Source organism: Citrus clementina, unplaced genomic scaffold, assembly GCF_000493195.1.
Source record: "Citrus clementina cultivar Clemenules unplaced genomic scaffold, Citrus_clementina_v1.0 scaffold_6, whole genome shotgun sequence".
NCBI classification, from domain to species: domain Eukaryota; kingdom Viridiplantae; phylum Streptophyta; class Magnoliopsida; order Sapindales; family Rutaceae; genus Citrus; species Citrus x clementina.
The window spans coordinates 21,036,042-21,049,747 of NW_006262139.1; the positions used below are offsets into that span (position 1 = coordinate 21,036,042).

General features: G+C 34.5%; 3 protein-coding genes across 3 annotated transcripts; all 3 read right to left on the reverse strand.

The window, feature by feature from the left end:
* LOC18040008 (fructose-bisphosphate aldolase 6, cytosolic) lies at positions 1–2,323 on the reverse strand. Its single transcript, XM_006430227.2, has 3 exons — positions 2,175–2,323; positions 1,187–1,414; positions 1–1,101 (listed from the first exon to the last, which is right to left on the reverse strand). Exons 1-3 carry the CDS (start codon positions 2,200–2,202, stop codon positions 281–283), a joined length of 1,077 nt encoding a protein of 358 aa, XP_006430290.1. The 5' UTR covers positions 2,203–2,323; the 3' UTR covers positions 1–280.
* Positions 2,324–5,262: 2,939 nt separating this feature from the next.
* Positions 5,263–7,014, reverse strand: LOC18038102 (zinc finger MYM-type protein 1). Its single transcript, XM_024182626.1, has one exon. It carries the CDS (start codon positions 7,012–7,014, stop codon positions 5,263–5,265), a length of 1,752 nt encoding a protein of 583 aa, XP_024038394.1.
* Positions 7,015–12,312: 5,298 nt separating this feature from the next.
* On the reverse strand, positions 12,313–13,245 carry LOC18038103. Its single transcript, XM_006430229.2, has one exon. It carries the CDS (start codon positions 13,243–13,245, stop codon positions 12,313–12,315), a length of 933 nt encoding a protein of 310 aa, XP_006430292.1.
* Positions 13,246–13,706: the final 461 nt, after the last annotated feature.

The following is a 13,706-nucleotide window of genomic DNA, read 5'->3' on the forward strand; positions in this document are numbered from 1 at the left end:
TAAGCACAAGAAAACATTATCAATTATGTGACAAAATCACAGAAATTTAGTGCCATTAGGGGAAAGGAAAAAAAAAAACAAAAACAAAAACAAAAGCATACACAGTTTTCAGTTTAGTTTTGATCAAAACCACTCAAACCGAAGTTCCCAAGCTTTTTATTGCTCCACCTAATATGAAAAAGCTCTAAAATTATGAATGAGAATGGGCCAACCTAATGTTCATACCGCCATTTACTCTCATAAAGTTCATAAAGCACAACACCCAAAGCTTCAACTGTGCTTAGTATTTGTAGTCCTTGACATGGAGAGACTCTGCGGCACCTTCACCAAGCTGGGCATCACCCTTGTAAGTACCGAGGGTAGCCTCAGAGTTGGCCTTGCACCTGACAAGGAAAGCAGCCTGGGCCTTCTGCACATTCTCTTCCTTTCCAGCCCATGCCTTGAGAGTGCTCTGCTGAAGTGCACGTCCAAAGGAGAAGGAAAGTGACCATGGCTTCTTCGTCTTGAGCTGGTTCATGGCATTAAGGTTGCGGGTAGCCTCCTCCTCACTCTGCCCACCAGACAAGAACACAACAGCAGGAACTGCTGCAGGCATAGTGCGTTGCAGGGCCCGGACAGTGTGTTCAGCAATCACGTCCGGTGTAACTTTGGGAGCTTCAGATCCAGGGGTCACCATGTTGGGCTTCAAAAGGGTACCCTCAAGAAGGACATGGTGGTCATTCAGAGCCTTGTAGCATGCAGCAAGAACACGCTCGGTCACATCAGCACACTTCTTGATGTCATGGGGACCGTCAACAAGGATCTCAGGTTCAACAATGGGAACAAGGCCATTCTCCTGGCAGATGATAGCATATCGGGCCAGGCCATTGGCATTCTCATTGATGGCCAGCTGCGAAGGCTCATTAGGGCCAATCTTAAGAACAGCACGCCATTTGGCAAAACGAGCACCAGCTTCATAGTATTTCTGGCAGCGCTGGGCGAGGCCATCAAGACCCTGGGTGGTGGTCTCACCATTGGTACCAGCAAGCTCAACAGTACCCTTGTCAACCTTAATTCCAGGGAGGACTCCACCCTCCTTCAAGACATCAACAAAGGGCTTGCCTGCAAAATCACTAACATAAATAAGTTTCGAAGGTCAAAATAAAATTCAAAATATAACAACTGACAGAAAGTTTTAACACCATACCAGCAGCAGTCTTCTGGTAGAGGGTCTCCTCGAAGAGGATGACACCACTGAGGTACTGAAGGGCACCGGGAGTGCAGAAAAGGAGCTCGCGGAGAGCACGCCTGTTTGACTCAACATTCTCAACATTGATGCTGGATAGACGCTTGCCAATGGTGCCTGTTGACTCATCAGCAGCAAGGATACCCTTTCCAGGGGTGCCAATGTAGGCAGCGTTTTTAATGAGCTCATCTGCAGAATGTCGAAAAAAAATCTAAAGCATAAGTAACTCCAGAAAGTCACATATAAGTAACTCCATAAGTAACTCAAGAATGTTAAGCTACTCCACCTAAAATCATTAGGCATTCTTCATAACGATATGACTAATATCTAAAGAACTTAAAATTCTGTTATACTTAAATCATTCGATTTAAAGACTAAAAAGCTAAAACTCATTTTTTAACATATAAAAGAAAACTCAGGATCCGAGTCACAACGAAGCACACAACAACGCAGACTGATATCTACATACAAGCACCAAAGAAAGAGGTAAGAAGTTACTGAGGAAAGATTATCTTGCTGCATCGGAACAAAACTGGTTTCATAAATAAACCTAAACAGAGATTAAAACTAACTTCATCAAATCAATCATGCAGGAATTAAAAGAATACAAAAGCAGATCTCAGTATGAACCGTCCAGATTATATTGCATCCACACGTGGAAAATACCATACACTGAGCAGAAACAGTTACGCTAAAATAATAATTAATAGATCTAGAATTAAATTCAAAATAATCAACAATCGAGTCGGAAAAAATAATTAGACCTAAAGGAAACAGGCTACAAATGGTCCACTTGTTCTAGATTTAACAAACAGCACGGTCAAAAACAGCATAGATCATAACGAAGTAAACGAGATCCGACTAAAGAAACAGCGAGTGATGATAGATCTAAATAAGAATCGACGACGTTTTGATTTTTTTTTTTCAAAAAAAACAGCAGTAAAATTACCGGCGTATTTGCCCTTGAAGCAAGACATGGTGATCGACTTGAAGATAGAAAATTTGTTTTGTTAGAGGGAGAAACAGAGAGAGCGAATTTTATGCAGAGACGAGAGTGGCTTTGGGGGGCTTTTAAAAGAGAGAGAGAGAGAGAAGGTGAGGGCTTCGTAGAGAAAGCGAGGCATAGAAATTGTCGCTTTCCTACTTGTCTTTTTTAGCAGGTAACGGCGTTTTGCCGTTGGAGAGATCACGGTTTATGTGTGGTTTTACTCTTTTACCCCCACTCGGGGCACTGCCAATTATGGGCTGTTGCTGTCAGTGTGTTTCGAACTTGTAGGGAGAGACCGAGAGAATGGTTTTTCTTTGGGCTCAAGCATGAAGCATGGGAATTAACGGAAGGGTAGAAATGTCAAAAGAAGACGAGAAAGGCAAGTGGGGTGGGGGTTTTCTAAAAGGTTCTCAAAACAACAGCCGTTAAAAGGTGGGCAAGTAATGTCAGTCAAAACGTGGTAAGCGAAGATTTTATTTTTAAAAATAGAAAAAAGGGAAATGGGTAATGGAAAGCTAACAAAGACCAAGTTTTGGTTGAAAACGGAGGGCTGAGACACCGAATCCAATGGGTTAGGTCCAGGTTTTCAGTTTTACGACCTTTTTTTCAGGTTTGGCTTAATTTATTTATGGTGTCATCAAGTGCCACCTGCCTTTCTTGTCTTTCAATATTTATTTATTTATTTCATAAATAAAATTATTATTTTTTTATTTTTACTTTCATTCTTTCGGTTTTAGAAAATAAAACGATAATTTTGACAACAATTTTGTAATAAAAAAATTTTAAATAATATATGGACTTTATTTTTCTTCGTAAGAGAGTTTAGTTTTATAAATTATTTTTGTCATAATCACTCCATTACCTATTGGTTGTTAACTTGTTATCTTCTCGCATCATTATTTGAGTCCGAAACTTAAGTCTCGTGTGTTTACTCTTACACCAGTATTCTCCAAAAAAAAATTGAAAGTATTAATTAAACAATCATAGTAAATGTATGATTTTTTTTTTATAAGAGATCTCTCACAAGATTAAAATAAAAGTCAAGTTAAAAGATAAAAATAAATAAATTTTAATACAATGTCTTTTATCTCTTTGTATGTTAAAAATTATGTTTTTTTTTTTACATTATTTTTAAATTTAATATGACAGGAACTTTCTAATTAAAAGCTCAGTATTAAATGCATTGTAACCGTGGATTGAACTACGCACCCATATTCACATAAAATAAAGCATCATTATCCGATTAAAAAACTAATAAAAATCTATGAAATATGACCATTTAACCGTGCTAGTGGTCATAACCTCTAATCATCTGCGATAATAATAAGTGTAAGAAAACAGATTGTGTCTAATATTAATCGGGGTGTCATCAATGTTGAAATGGGTTGCTTTATTTGATTTCACATTGGAAGAAAATACAGCTTGCGGTGATGTAATTAAATTTTGTATTGCGCACGCCGCAAGGCTTCTGAATCCTGGGCAAAGTCTCAATTATTAGCATTCAACGGCGGTGTTCGTTTGGTATAATTAATCAATTAAAACTTGGTCTCTCTTTTGACAGGCGAAAAAAAAAGACCAAGTTTAAAGAAAGTTCTGAAGAAATAAATCCTCATGTGACTTATTTTATTTTCGGTGCTAGTCTACCATCTAGATGCCATTTAATTATTTTGATTTCAGAATAATGGTCAAACAAACATAATCTCACACTTCCTTTTTTTTTTTAGAAAAAAAAAGAACACAAAACAATTTAACAAAAAAGTAGATGTTCGAGATAGATTGGAAGGATCCATCATTCTCACCGATTTCACGTGACCCATTGTTCATCGCCATCTCTCGTTTTGTGCTTGCAAAATTTTTCAAAGAAATGTCACCGGCATGGTTCCCAAGTCCCAACGTTAGCGTGGATAGATGTGCATGTTTAGTCAGTGCTTGCAATTATCAACGTAGTTTGGTGGGAGAATCCTTACGCTTATAATACTGAGTATAAGAGTTCGCGTCTTAATAAAAGTATTTATGAGAGTTAATTTCAGTCATCTTTTAATTATCAAATAATTGGGTGGAGACAATCTTTTCCTTATGAAATGTGAGTGGAGTAGACAATCTCAAATCATTGAGTGGAGCCAGTCGCTTCAGATGAGTACATGCAGGGGCGGACCCAGAACTCTGCAATACCTTGGGCTAAATTAAAAAAATAAAAAATTTGTACTAAGTGAACATGAAATTTCATATATATAGATGATAAAATACACCTAATAACAAGAGACATTAAGAGTCTTACACGTAAAATTCATATTGTAAATAAAAATAAGTTTAAAAAAGTAGTATAAAAAAATACAATCCCAATACAAATTTTCTACCGAAGTTGTACTTTTCGGGGTTTCAAATTATAAAAATCATCAATTACAGAATCTGAATCAACAAGATCAGTAATTTCTCTTTCAACATAGATAACCATACAATCTGAAAAAAAACTCATTTTCCATCTTACTACGAAGTGATGTCTTGAGAAGTTTCATGGCTGAAAATGCACGCTCTGTTGTGGCCGTGGAAACAGGAAGAGTCAAGACTAGACGAATTAATCTATCAATCAACAAATAGTGTTGTGACTTCATTGTTTCAACAAATCGTCGACATAGCTCATAAAGGGAAGCCATATTTTGAAACCGTGGATGAGAAAGCACATCAATTTGATAATGTTCTAATTCTCTTCTCAAAGCAAGCACCTCATTTGGAGTGAAATCATGAGGATAAAATTTCTCAGCAAGAGAACAAATATTGTCTATATCAAATGATTTGAACCCATCAACTGGATCCAATGCCGAGCTCAAAGTGAGGAGTTCCCAGTTTGCTTAGAGAATCTACTATTTAACTCTATCAATTGAAAATCTATTACAACATTAAATACATCAAAGTGATAATGATGTTCAACTGTAACATAATCTTTTTGCTGACAAGAACGCCTTGTACCTTCCATATAACAATCACTCATATCAAGCATAGTAATATCATATTTTTCACAGAAAGATACTAAACTTCTAATAAAATCATCTCATCCACTATCTCGAAACTCTTGCAAAAGTCTTTTTGTACTTGAGACATAGTTCAAAGCATTCAAGATGTCCAGTGATTTTGTCTGTAATGCTCGACAAAGAATATCAGAAATTCCGAGAACTTTATTCAATAAAAACAAAATAAACACAAACTCAAAGGATTTCATCTCCATATATGCACTTTTAGCTTCCCCGCGCATATCTCGACTAGAACCATCATTAATCATTTTTCCTAAAACTTCAAGAGTTGCACTAAACATCTCAATAAACCTACTAACTGAAGTAAAATGTGAGCTCCAACGTGTATCTCCAGCCCTTTGTAAAGTTCTAACTTGATTAGCCCCTGTACCAGTCTCAAGCTCTTCTAAAGCTACCAAATCTATAATTTCTTTTTCTCTAGCAGATTTTAACTCAGAATAACGCTTGAAAGAAGCACTAGCAAAGTTAATAATAGAACTCAACTTTGAAAAAAATAGCCATCCCTCATGCACTTCTTTAGATACCGCAACTAATACGAGTTGTAGTCGATGAGCAAAATAATGTACATAATAAGTATACGGACAATCATTGAGAAATAAAGATTGTAATCCATTCCATTCACCCGCCATATTACTAGCACCATCATACCCTTGACCTCTTAAATTTTCAACTAAAAGATTGTACTGAGCAAGCACATTGCATATCTCATTCTTTAAAGTCAATGCCTTTGTTTCATCGACATTCACAATTTCAAAGAAATGTTCTCGAATAAAACCATCACAATCAACATATCTCAAAATAATAGCCATTTGTTGTTTGTGAGATTCATCTAGTGCCTCATCAACTATGATACAAAATTTAGCATCACCCACTTCCTCTCGAATCTTGTGTCGTACTTTATTAGCAATAATATTCAATAACTCCTTTTGAATCTTAGGTGCTATGTATTGGGCATTTTTATGAGCATTTTCTAACACAACTTTATTAATCTCCTCATTCATTGTTGCTAACAACTTAATTAATTCAATAAAATTTCCACGATTAAGAGAATTAACGGACTCATCATGACCTCTAAAAGCACATGCTTGTTTTGCTAACCACTTAGTAGCTACTATTGAGGTTTTAAGTCGCAATCTATTCTCCAAAATTTGTTGCGAAGATTGTGCATTCAATCTCTTATCAATATGTTTGGATGGATCCTTTAAATTGCTCAATTTTAACATGGCATCATTGTGAGAATAACCATGACCTCCTTCATGTTGAGCAAAAGGACATGTTTTTTCACAACCAACATACTTCCAATTTTGAACCCCATCAACAACAAATGCTTCATTCTTAGATGGCTTATCATGAAAAATATAGCATGGAAAACAAAATGCTTTGTCTTTTGATATAGAATATTCAAGCCAAGGAAATTTCGAGAACCAAGAAAATTGAAATCGACGGTTTTGCGTACCATATTTAGTCGATGGATACTTTTGTAGTTTGGGTTGAAATGGTCCCATATTTATATATGTCATCCGCACATCTTCACGCTTGTCAATGGGAAAAGTACTTATTGAAAAACGCAATCCGAGATCACGTTCTAAATAAGGCGTGTCAATAGTAGATGGAGTATCAACTTTCTCAAATTCGACTCTTTGAGACTTAGGTGGAGAACTTGAGGCATCAATGTTGCACATAGAACTTGTCCCATTTGATGATTGACCATCATTTACTTTAGTAAAGAATGAAAGTAGAGTTTTCCTCGGTTTGGATTTGTTGTTTGACATTATAACCTATAACAACATGTAATTGTGTAAGAATCAAGAAATCATTAAAAGTGTTATAAGCTATACATTGTACTAATTTTAAAAATATTTAAAGTCGTAAAATAAAAAAATCAACATTAAAGGCTCATACAAGTCAATATGTGGTTAATACAAATATCCATGCCTATCAAATTTTTGAGAAAAAAAGAATTGTAAAATATTAGAATAATAAGAAAAAAAAATTAATAGATAAACAATGAGATTTGAGTTAATTTAATCAAATGAGGAAGTTCAATAAACAAATTTATTTATTTATTAGACAATTTATTATCTACTCATTCTAATATAGAGATGCCAACCATCAATTAGAATTATATGGTAACTAACAAATCAATAATCACCAAAAAATTATTACCCAAATATCAATTGTTGATATTTGTTTAATTGTTTATACTTTATACCTAATTATTGCAAGAAAGAGAATCATAGAAAAGATGTTTTGATTTCACTCATGCTTGTAAACGAAAGAGAGAGGGAGAGAGAGAGAGAGAGAGAGAGAGATAGTTGTAATAAATTAATCCATACTTGTAAACAAGAGAGGGAACTGTCATAAATTAAAATAAGAGTGATTTTTACCTATTAAAATTTGAATGGAAAGTGCTTGAGTCGAAAAGAAGTGAAGCAAGGGACCACCACAGCCGCAAGAGTGAGGGATTTTATCGTTGATGCTGGATGGATGCAAAAGGGAGAAACAGGGAAAGGTAAAGAAGGAAAAAGTAGAAGTAAATATTATTTAATGTATTTAATGGCAATTCTATAATTTTCGAATAATTTTTTAATTTTTTTTTTTTGGGCTAGACCGGGCTACAGCCCAGTCTAGCCCAGGCATAGGTCCGCCTCTGAGTACATGCCAAGAAGAATGTCACAGTTATATAATCTGTTTGTAAATATTAATTGTAATATTTGATGTAATATTAGTAACAGTTATGTATAACAATATTAAAAAAAAAAGAGCAAGATTTCTTTCATTTTGAATAGAAAAATCACGTCATTAATCAACTGAAATTTAGTAAAATCATCTCTAAGGTTTCAAAGTTCTAATTACAGCATAATTTAATTATGTATCTCCAAATTGGTAATTTTAGACGAGATCTGCCTTCACAAATATCTTAAAAGATTTTGAATTGTGAAAAATAAATTGAACTCAAAAGATCATTAATTTAATTTATTTTTTTGTATAAAAGACAAATGTTCAATAACAAAAATGCTCAACCGCCATGCTTGGAGAAGCAATTTAAGTCATAACGCATGCCCTCATGTTACAAAATTGAAACGCCTTCTTCTCGTCACCTGACAGACATATCGAAGCATCTTGCTAATCACGCCCGCCGGCTATAATTCTCTTCCTTTAATTTTTTTTTTTTTCAGGTATTACGTCAATTGTCATGCCATAAACTTCGCGTATAAAATAAAATAAATTAGCGTTTGAGTAATTTCAAATCACATAAATCTAAGACCTTTTTTTTGGCCACTTTTCCTGTGAGTTTTACCATCACATTCTTGAATACAATAATTAAACACTGTTTTGAACAAGGATATGATCCGTACAATTCAATCAAGAGAATTAATTAGCACTTACTTACAATTGATACACATTTGAAACCAAGATCTCTATATGCTACATGAATGAACATAATATCATAACATTTCAGTTTCTTTTTTTTTTTTTTTCAAGAAAATAGTAATAAAATTAAGTGCATGCTAGTTTCCTTATATATTTGACCTGCAATTTAATTATGTACATGAGAATCGGTGGTAAATTTTGACAAACTGATGCAAAAATTCAAAGCAGGTATGCGTGAGAAACAACAACATCACTCGGAATAAATATAATAATCAGTATTATAATCTTTATATACAGTCAGCCTCCAACATTAGGCGTGGATCCAACGCATTATAAGAAAAAAACGTAAGTAATAAAAGAACAGAGAAATGGTATAATATAAAAACGGCACCTAGATGCAATGCGCATAAGATTCTTTAAGATCAATATGATGGTCCCCTTATTAACATCTGATAGCATTAGCATGTGAGGCATTACTTATCATGATAAGTAATGACCATAGATGCAAGTCTATGATGCACAAATAATCTTATATTAAATTGTGAATTTGTTTGTTGAGAGAGATGATACTTCGGTTGGAAGAGAGTTGTTCAGTAGATTTTAGTGTTTTAACGTTTTATTTCTCTTAATTTTGTAGTAGTAACTTCTTTTTGTTTTTAAGCCACTTGGCCTTTGGCCGAGTGGTCAGGGCTGCTGCCCTCCAACTTGGAGGGCAGCAGTTCGAACCCCCACAAATGCATTGTGGGGGTATTTTCTTCCTTAATTAAATTTGAGTGAAGGCAGTCTTCTTCCTTACCCAAGTGTGAGGAGTATACATCACTCGAATATTTGTAAATGTTAAAATCTAGACAGCGCTCCATTAACATTGATGTAAGTTGGTCCTAGTAATAGTCTGATTTGTAAATATAAGTTATAGTCTCATATAATATGAGTTGTAATTTGAGCAATAGTCTTATGTAATCAAAAAAAAAAAAATTTCTTTTTGTTTACATAATTTTTAGTATTTTCATTTGATCTAACCATAGAATAATCTTCTCTCTATTCATATGGGCGGAGTTAAAATCTCAGACTTCATTCTTTGAAGGTAAGAAACTTTATCAATTCAATTAAATGACACCCACCGTTTAATGTATAATTTCATTGTGCCGGTGATCTATTTTGTTTGGGTCGTGATCTTTCGTACTATGATATTGGGTTTTTCAACTTTTTCCTTCACTTGCCTTTTCTCTCAATGTTAAAGCAATTTCACTTCACTTCAATAAGTTGTTTATCCTAATCACATTAGTTTCACACAGAGCAGTTGCCAAGTTATATTGTCGATAACTCATATCAAATCAAAATTAGTCACCGAACTTAAAAATAGACTAAGCTATAAAACACTTATGAAATTTTATGAGTGACTAAATTTAAATTTATTGTAAGTTATCCACGATGTAACTCTGGAATTTGTGTTTGTTGCAGGGAAAGGCCAGGCGACTTCCGCTTTCACAACTAAAACCAGCCCGAAAGTATGGAATGATTGGCAGAAGCATCTACTCAAAGCCCATACGTGGAAATCACTTAGTGAATGGAGCTGCTTGCACCCCTCTAAAATCCTGAAAACACCCCGCCAGTGAATAAAGCCCATCTAAAATACGCACGATCAAAATATTTCTACAAATACCCACCGTAATTACATAAAAACCCTTCCATCTTTCTCCTTCCTAAATAGAACTCCCTAGCCCTAGGCCCTAAAAGAGCCGCTGCAGTTACATCCATGCTTTAAGCTTATCGTGCCATACGTGTTTGAAAATTTTGAAAAATAAATGGACCCTTGATGCACTAGAACCGGAAGATTGGCTTAGACAAAATACATAGCCAATTTACACGATTAATTTATTTAAAGAAATCAATAGTTGCAACTTCACGAGAGAGTGTAGGAGGAGACCTCTCCCTTTTTAAAAAAAAAAAAAAAAAAATTTGTAATTTCATATTTAACAAAATTATTAACTGTTAAAGAAGTGTCTTAAGAATTTTGAGGCGTGCTAATACTAATCTACACAAATTCTGTTACTCGCTCCATATTTTGTCTATCTATTATTATTTTATTAGGGGTCATCATATTATTAAGTAGCAACATTTACACTCACTTTTTATGCGATAGGATATTATTTTTTTAATTAATTACATTGAATCTATGGGTTTAAATTTCAGTCACCCCGCAATGCAGACGGTATTAACAACAACCATCAAAACAATACTAACTCCAAAAAATGAATAAAAAAATAAAACATTCGAATAGAATGACACCTTATAATATATTAATATTGGATAGCGACGGGAGGCACATCAACTGGCACTGAATAGAATGAGTCGTGCAGTTGTCACAATTTTAGCTCTTTAACACTTGCGTATGGCAATCGATTTTTTTTTTTTTTTTTCCCACCATTTACAGTTCAATGGCCGATGAGATGAAAGCCCATGGTTTTTAGTGGATTGGTCAACAAAGATTTCCGATACTACGATGATGATCAACAATGGCCGATGATATATAGTTCGTAGCAGCTGATTTTTTATATGTTTTTCAATTGTTGATTGTAAGAAAAATATTAGATAAAACAAAGCAAAAGTTTAAAGATTCTTAAAATATTAGTTTAATAATTAAAGAATCCAAAAAAATAACGTGATTTGTCAATAAATGAGAGGACACAATTAATCCCAAAATACAATAAATTGGAGAAATTCATAAGTTAAAATTCAATTTCTCATTGTATTTTTCTCACTTTTTATTTAATCATTCCGTAATTTTATATCTATTTATTTTTTATACAAACTGATGTGAAATAACAATATTAATCGAATAAAAATAATTAATGTGAATTGTACAGATTGTGATGTTTTCGTCCAACCAATATTTTTTTTATGGCATATCTATTATAGATAATTTATGTCTCTAACATTATTGACAATTGTGGTATGAACAGCGTCAAGAACAATCAAATATGTTTAGAACAGCAGTAGTGAGATTTTAAACTTTGTTAACTTGTGGCTTTAGAGAAAAGAGGGATGAATGAAAGTGAAAGATTGGGAGTTGTACGTTGTTACGGATTCAAATTCAGTTCGATTACACTCTTCGTCAATTGCTTCCATTAGTTCACAGAATTAGCGAGAAAGTGAAAAAGCCCTTTCTGTTACTAATCCCGACAGATTGATGCCGACCAGAAACTTAAAGAGGGAAAAAAAAAGTTCAAAAAATTAAACTTCACAAAAGACTGAAGTATTCCAACTTTGCCTCACCATCACAGGAGATTAGCTAGAAACCCAACTAATTGAGCCTTTCTTTACAAAAGCAATTACCCAGAAGCTTCACAACAATTAAAGAGCAATAGAACCAAACCCACAAGCAGAAGCTTTGAAATTTAACCTTCAATCCTTCATATATGTGTTTTTTTTTTTTTTTAATGTAAGAGAGAAAGAGAGAGAAAGAAAAGCAAGCAGTTCATTGCTTCAGTATTTCCATTTGAATAATATAAATCAACCTCCACTCCACAACCTAAAATTCATTTTTCCCATTCCAAGATAAGCATTTTTTTCCTATATTAGAAATATTGACCATTTTACCATAAAAATAAAATCAAATTAACAAATTCAGATCACGTATTTTTGAAAAGCCAAAAAAAAAAAAAAGAGAGAGAGAGAGAGAGGGAGGGGAGAAATTAGTCAGGGCTCTTACAGGCGCAGATTATCAAGGAGAACTGATCATCAACCAATTCATTTCCGTTGTTCTTCAAATTACTCTCTTCCAGCCAAAGCCTGCTATCCAATCCACTTCTTGTCCTAAACATAAACACAGCAAATCCAGTATTTGCTTCCTTAAAAAACCAATCATGCACATCCCACATCATATCCACCAACAGACCGTCCAAAAACATTGTTTGGTTCCCTCTAAAGTTCCATCTCAATCGCTTCACTTGAAATATTTTCTTGTTATCAATGCATACGGATAAAACCGGATTCCTTGATCCATCTTCTTCACCGCTACACTTTATTAAAATATCATGTGCTGTCCCCGCATCGCAAAACTGTACCTTGGATGAACACAAAGCGCCCCTGCCCGAAAATTGCTCACATCTCGAAACCAATGAGAATTTTGCAACTGGGAATCCTGATTTGAGTCTCTTAACACTCTGTTCGTCCTCCATGTCTCCAATGAATAGACTAAGTACAGAGTCAACCACAACGATTATGTAAAACTCGTGGCTTGGTTCAGGTCCATTGTCAAACTGAGCGTTTGAAAGATCCCAGTAAACTTCGACCCTTGAGTTGCAGGAGTGGAAAGTTTTGGACCCTTTGCTATCTCGCAACTGATGAGAATTTACATGGAATTTGGATGGAGAGGCATAGGCAGAGACGTTGCCGTCGACGCAGACATTAATGGCGAAACCTTGGCCTATGAAATTACTGCACCAAGTGAGTGTTACATGGAGATGCTTCTGAGGAGAGAGCCTGGCCTTGTATATACATGAAACTGAATTTGGGATTGAAGGGATCAAATTTGGAGAAAGATAAGGCTGCCTCGAAGGGCCTGAACAATAGGAATCTGAGACTTTTATGGCATGTTCACTGTAACAAGTTGCTATACTCCTCATTGTGGCTGGTAGGATCAAATGAAGACCAAGACAAAGGTAATTTTTAATTTTCTTTGATGTAAATGAAACTGAAAACAAATTGGTTAAAGATATATTAATCTAGCTTGCCCATGGTAGAAGAAATTGGAAAGATTGAAGGGGTTACTTACGCATTGCTTGTAACAAATGATATTCAAGAGAATAGAAAGATTGAAGGTGACAAAAGACATATGGGGTACTGTTTTTTTTTTTTTTTTCTCCTAAGTTTTCCCATGTGAAGTGACTTTTCTGATCTCTAGCACTATCATAAATCATAATTGTAGAGCAGATAACAATAACAACAAGAGTAAAACTGAAAACCATTTCTAGGGGCTGGGCCAGGTCACCTACACTAAATACAAATGACATTAACCATTTTAAAATTTCATTTATGAAGGAAAAGTGATAATGAAATGTTGTGTCAGTTGATTTAGAATATTTAA

Coding starts and splice junctions, on each gene's coding strand:
- LOC18040008 (XM_006430227.2), bottom strand. CDS start 2,202: ATGTCTTGCTTCAAGGGCAAATACGCCG. Junction 1,415..2,174: donor CTTCAAGGGCAAATACGCCG/GTAATTTTACTG, acceptor GACATTCTGCAG/ATGAGCTCATTAAAAACGCT. Junction 1,102..1,186: donor CTACCAGAAGACTGCTGCTG/GTATGGTGTTAA, acceptor GTGATTTTGCAG/GCAAGCCCTTTGTTGATGTC.
- LOC18038102 (XM_024182626.1), bottom strand. CDS start 7,014: ATGTCAAACAACAAATCCAAACCGAGGAAAACTCTACTTTCATTCTTT.
- LOC18038103 (XM_006430229.2), bottom strand. CDS start 13,245: ATGAGGAGTATAGCAACTTGTTACAGTGAACATGCCATAAAAGTCTCA.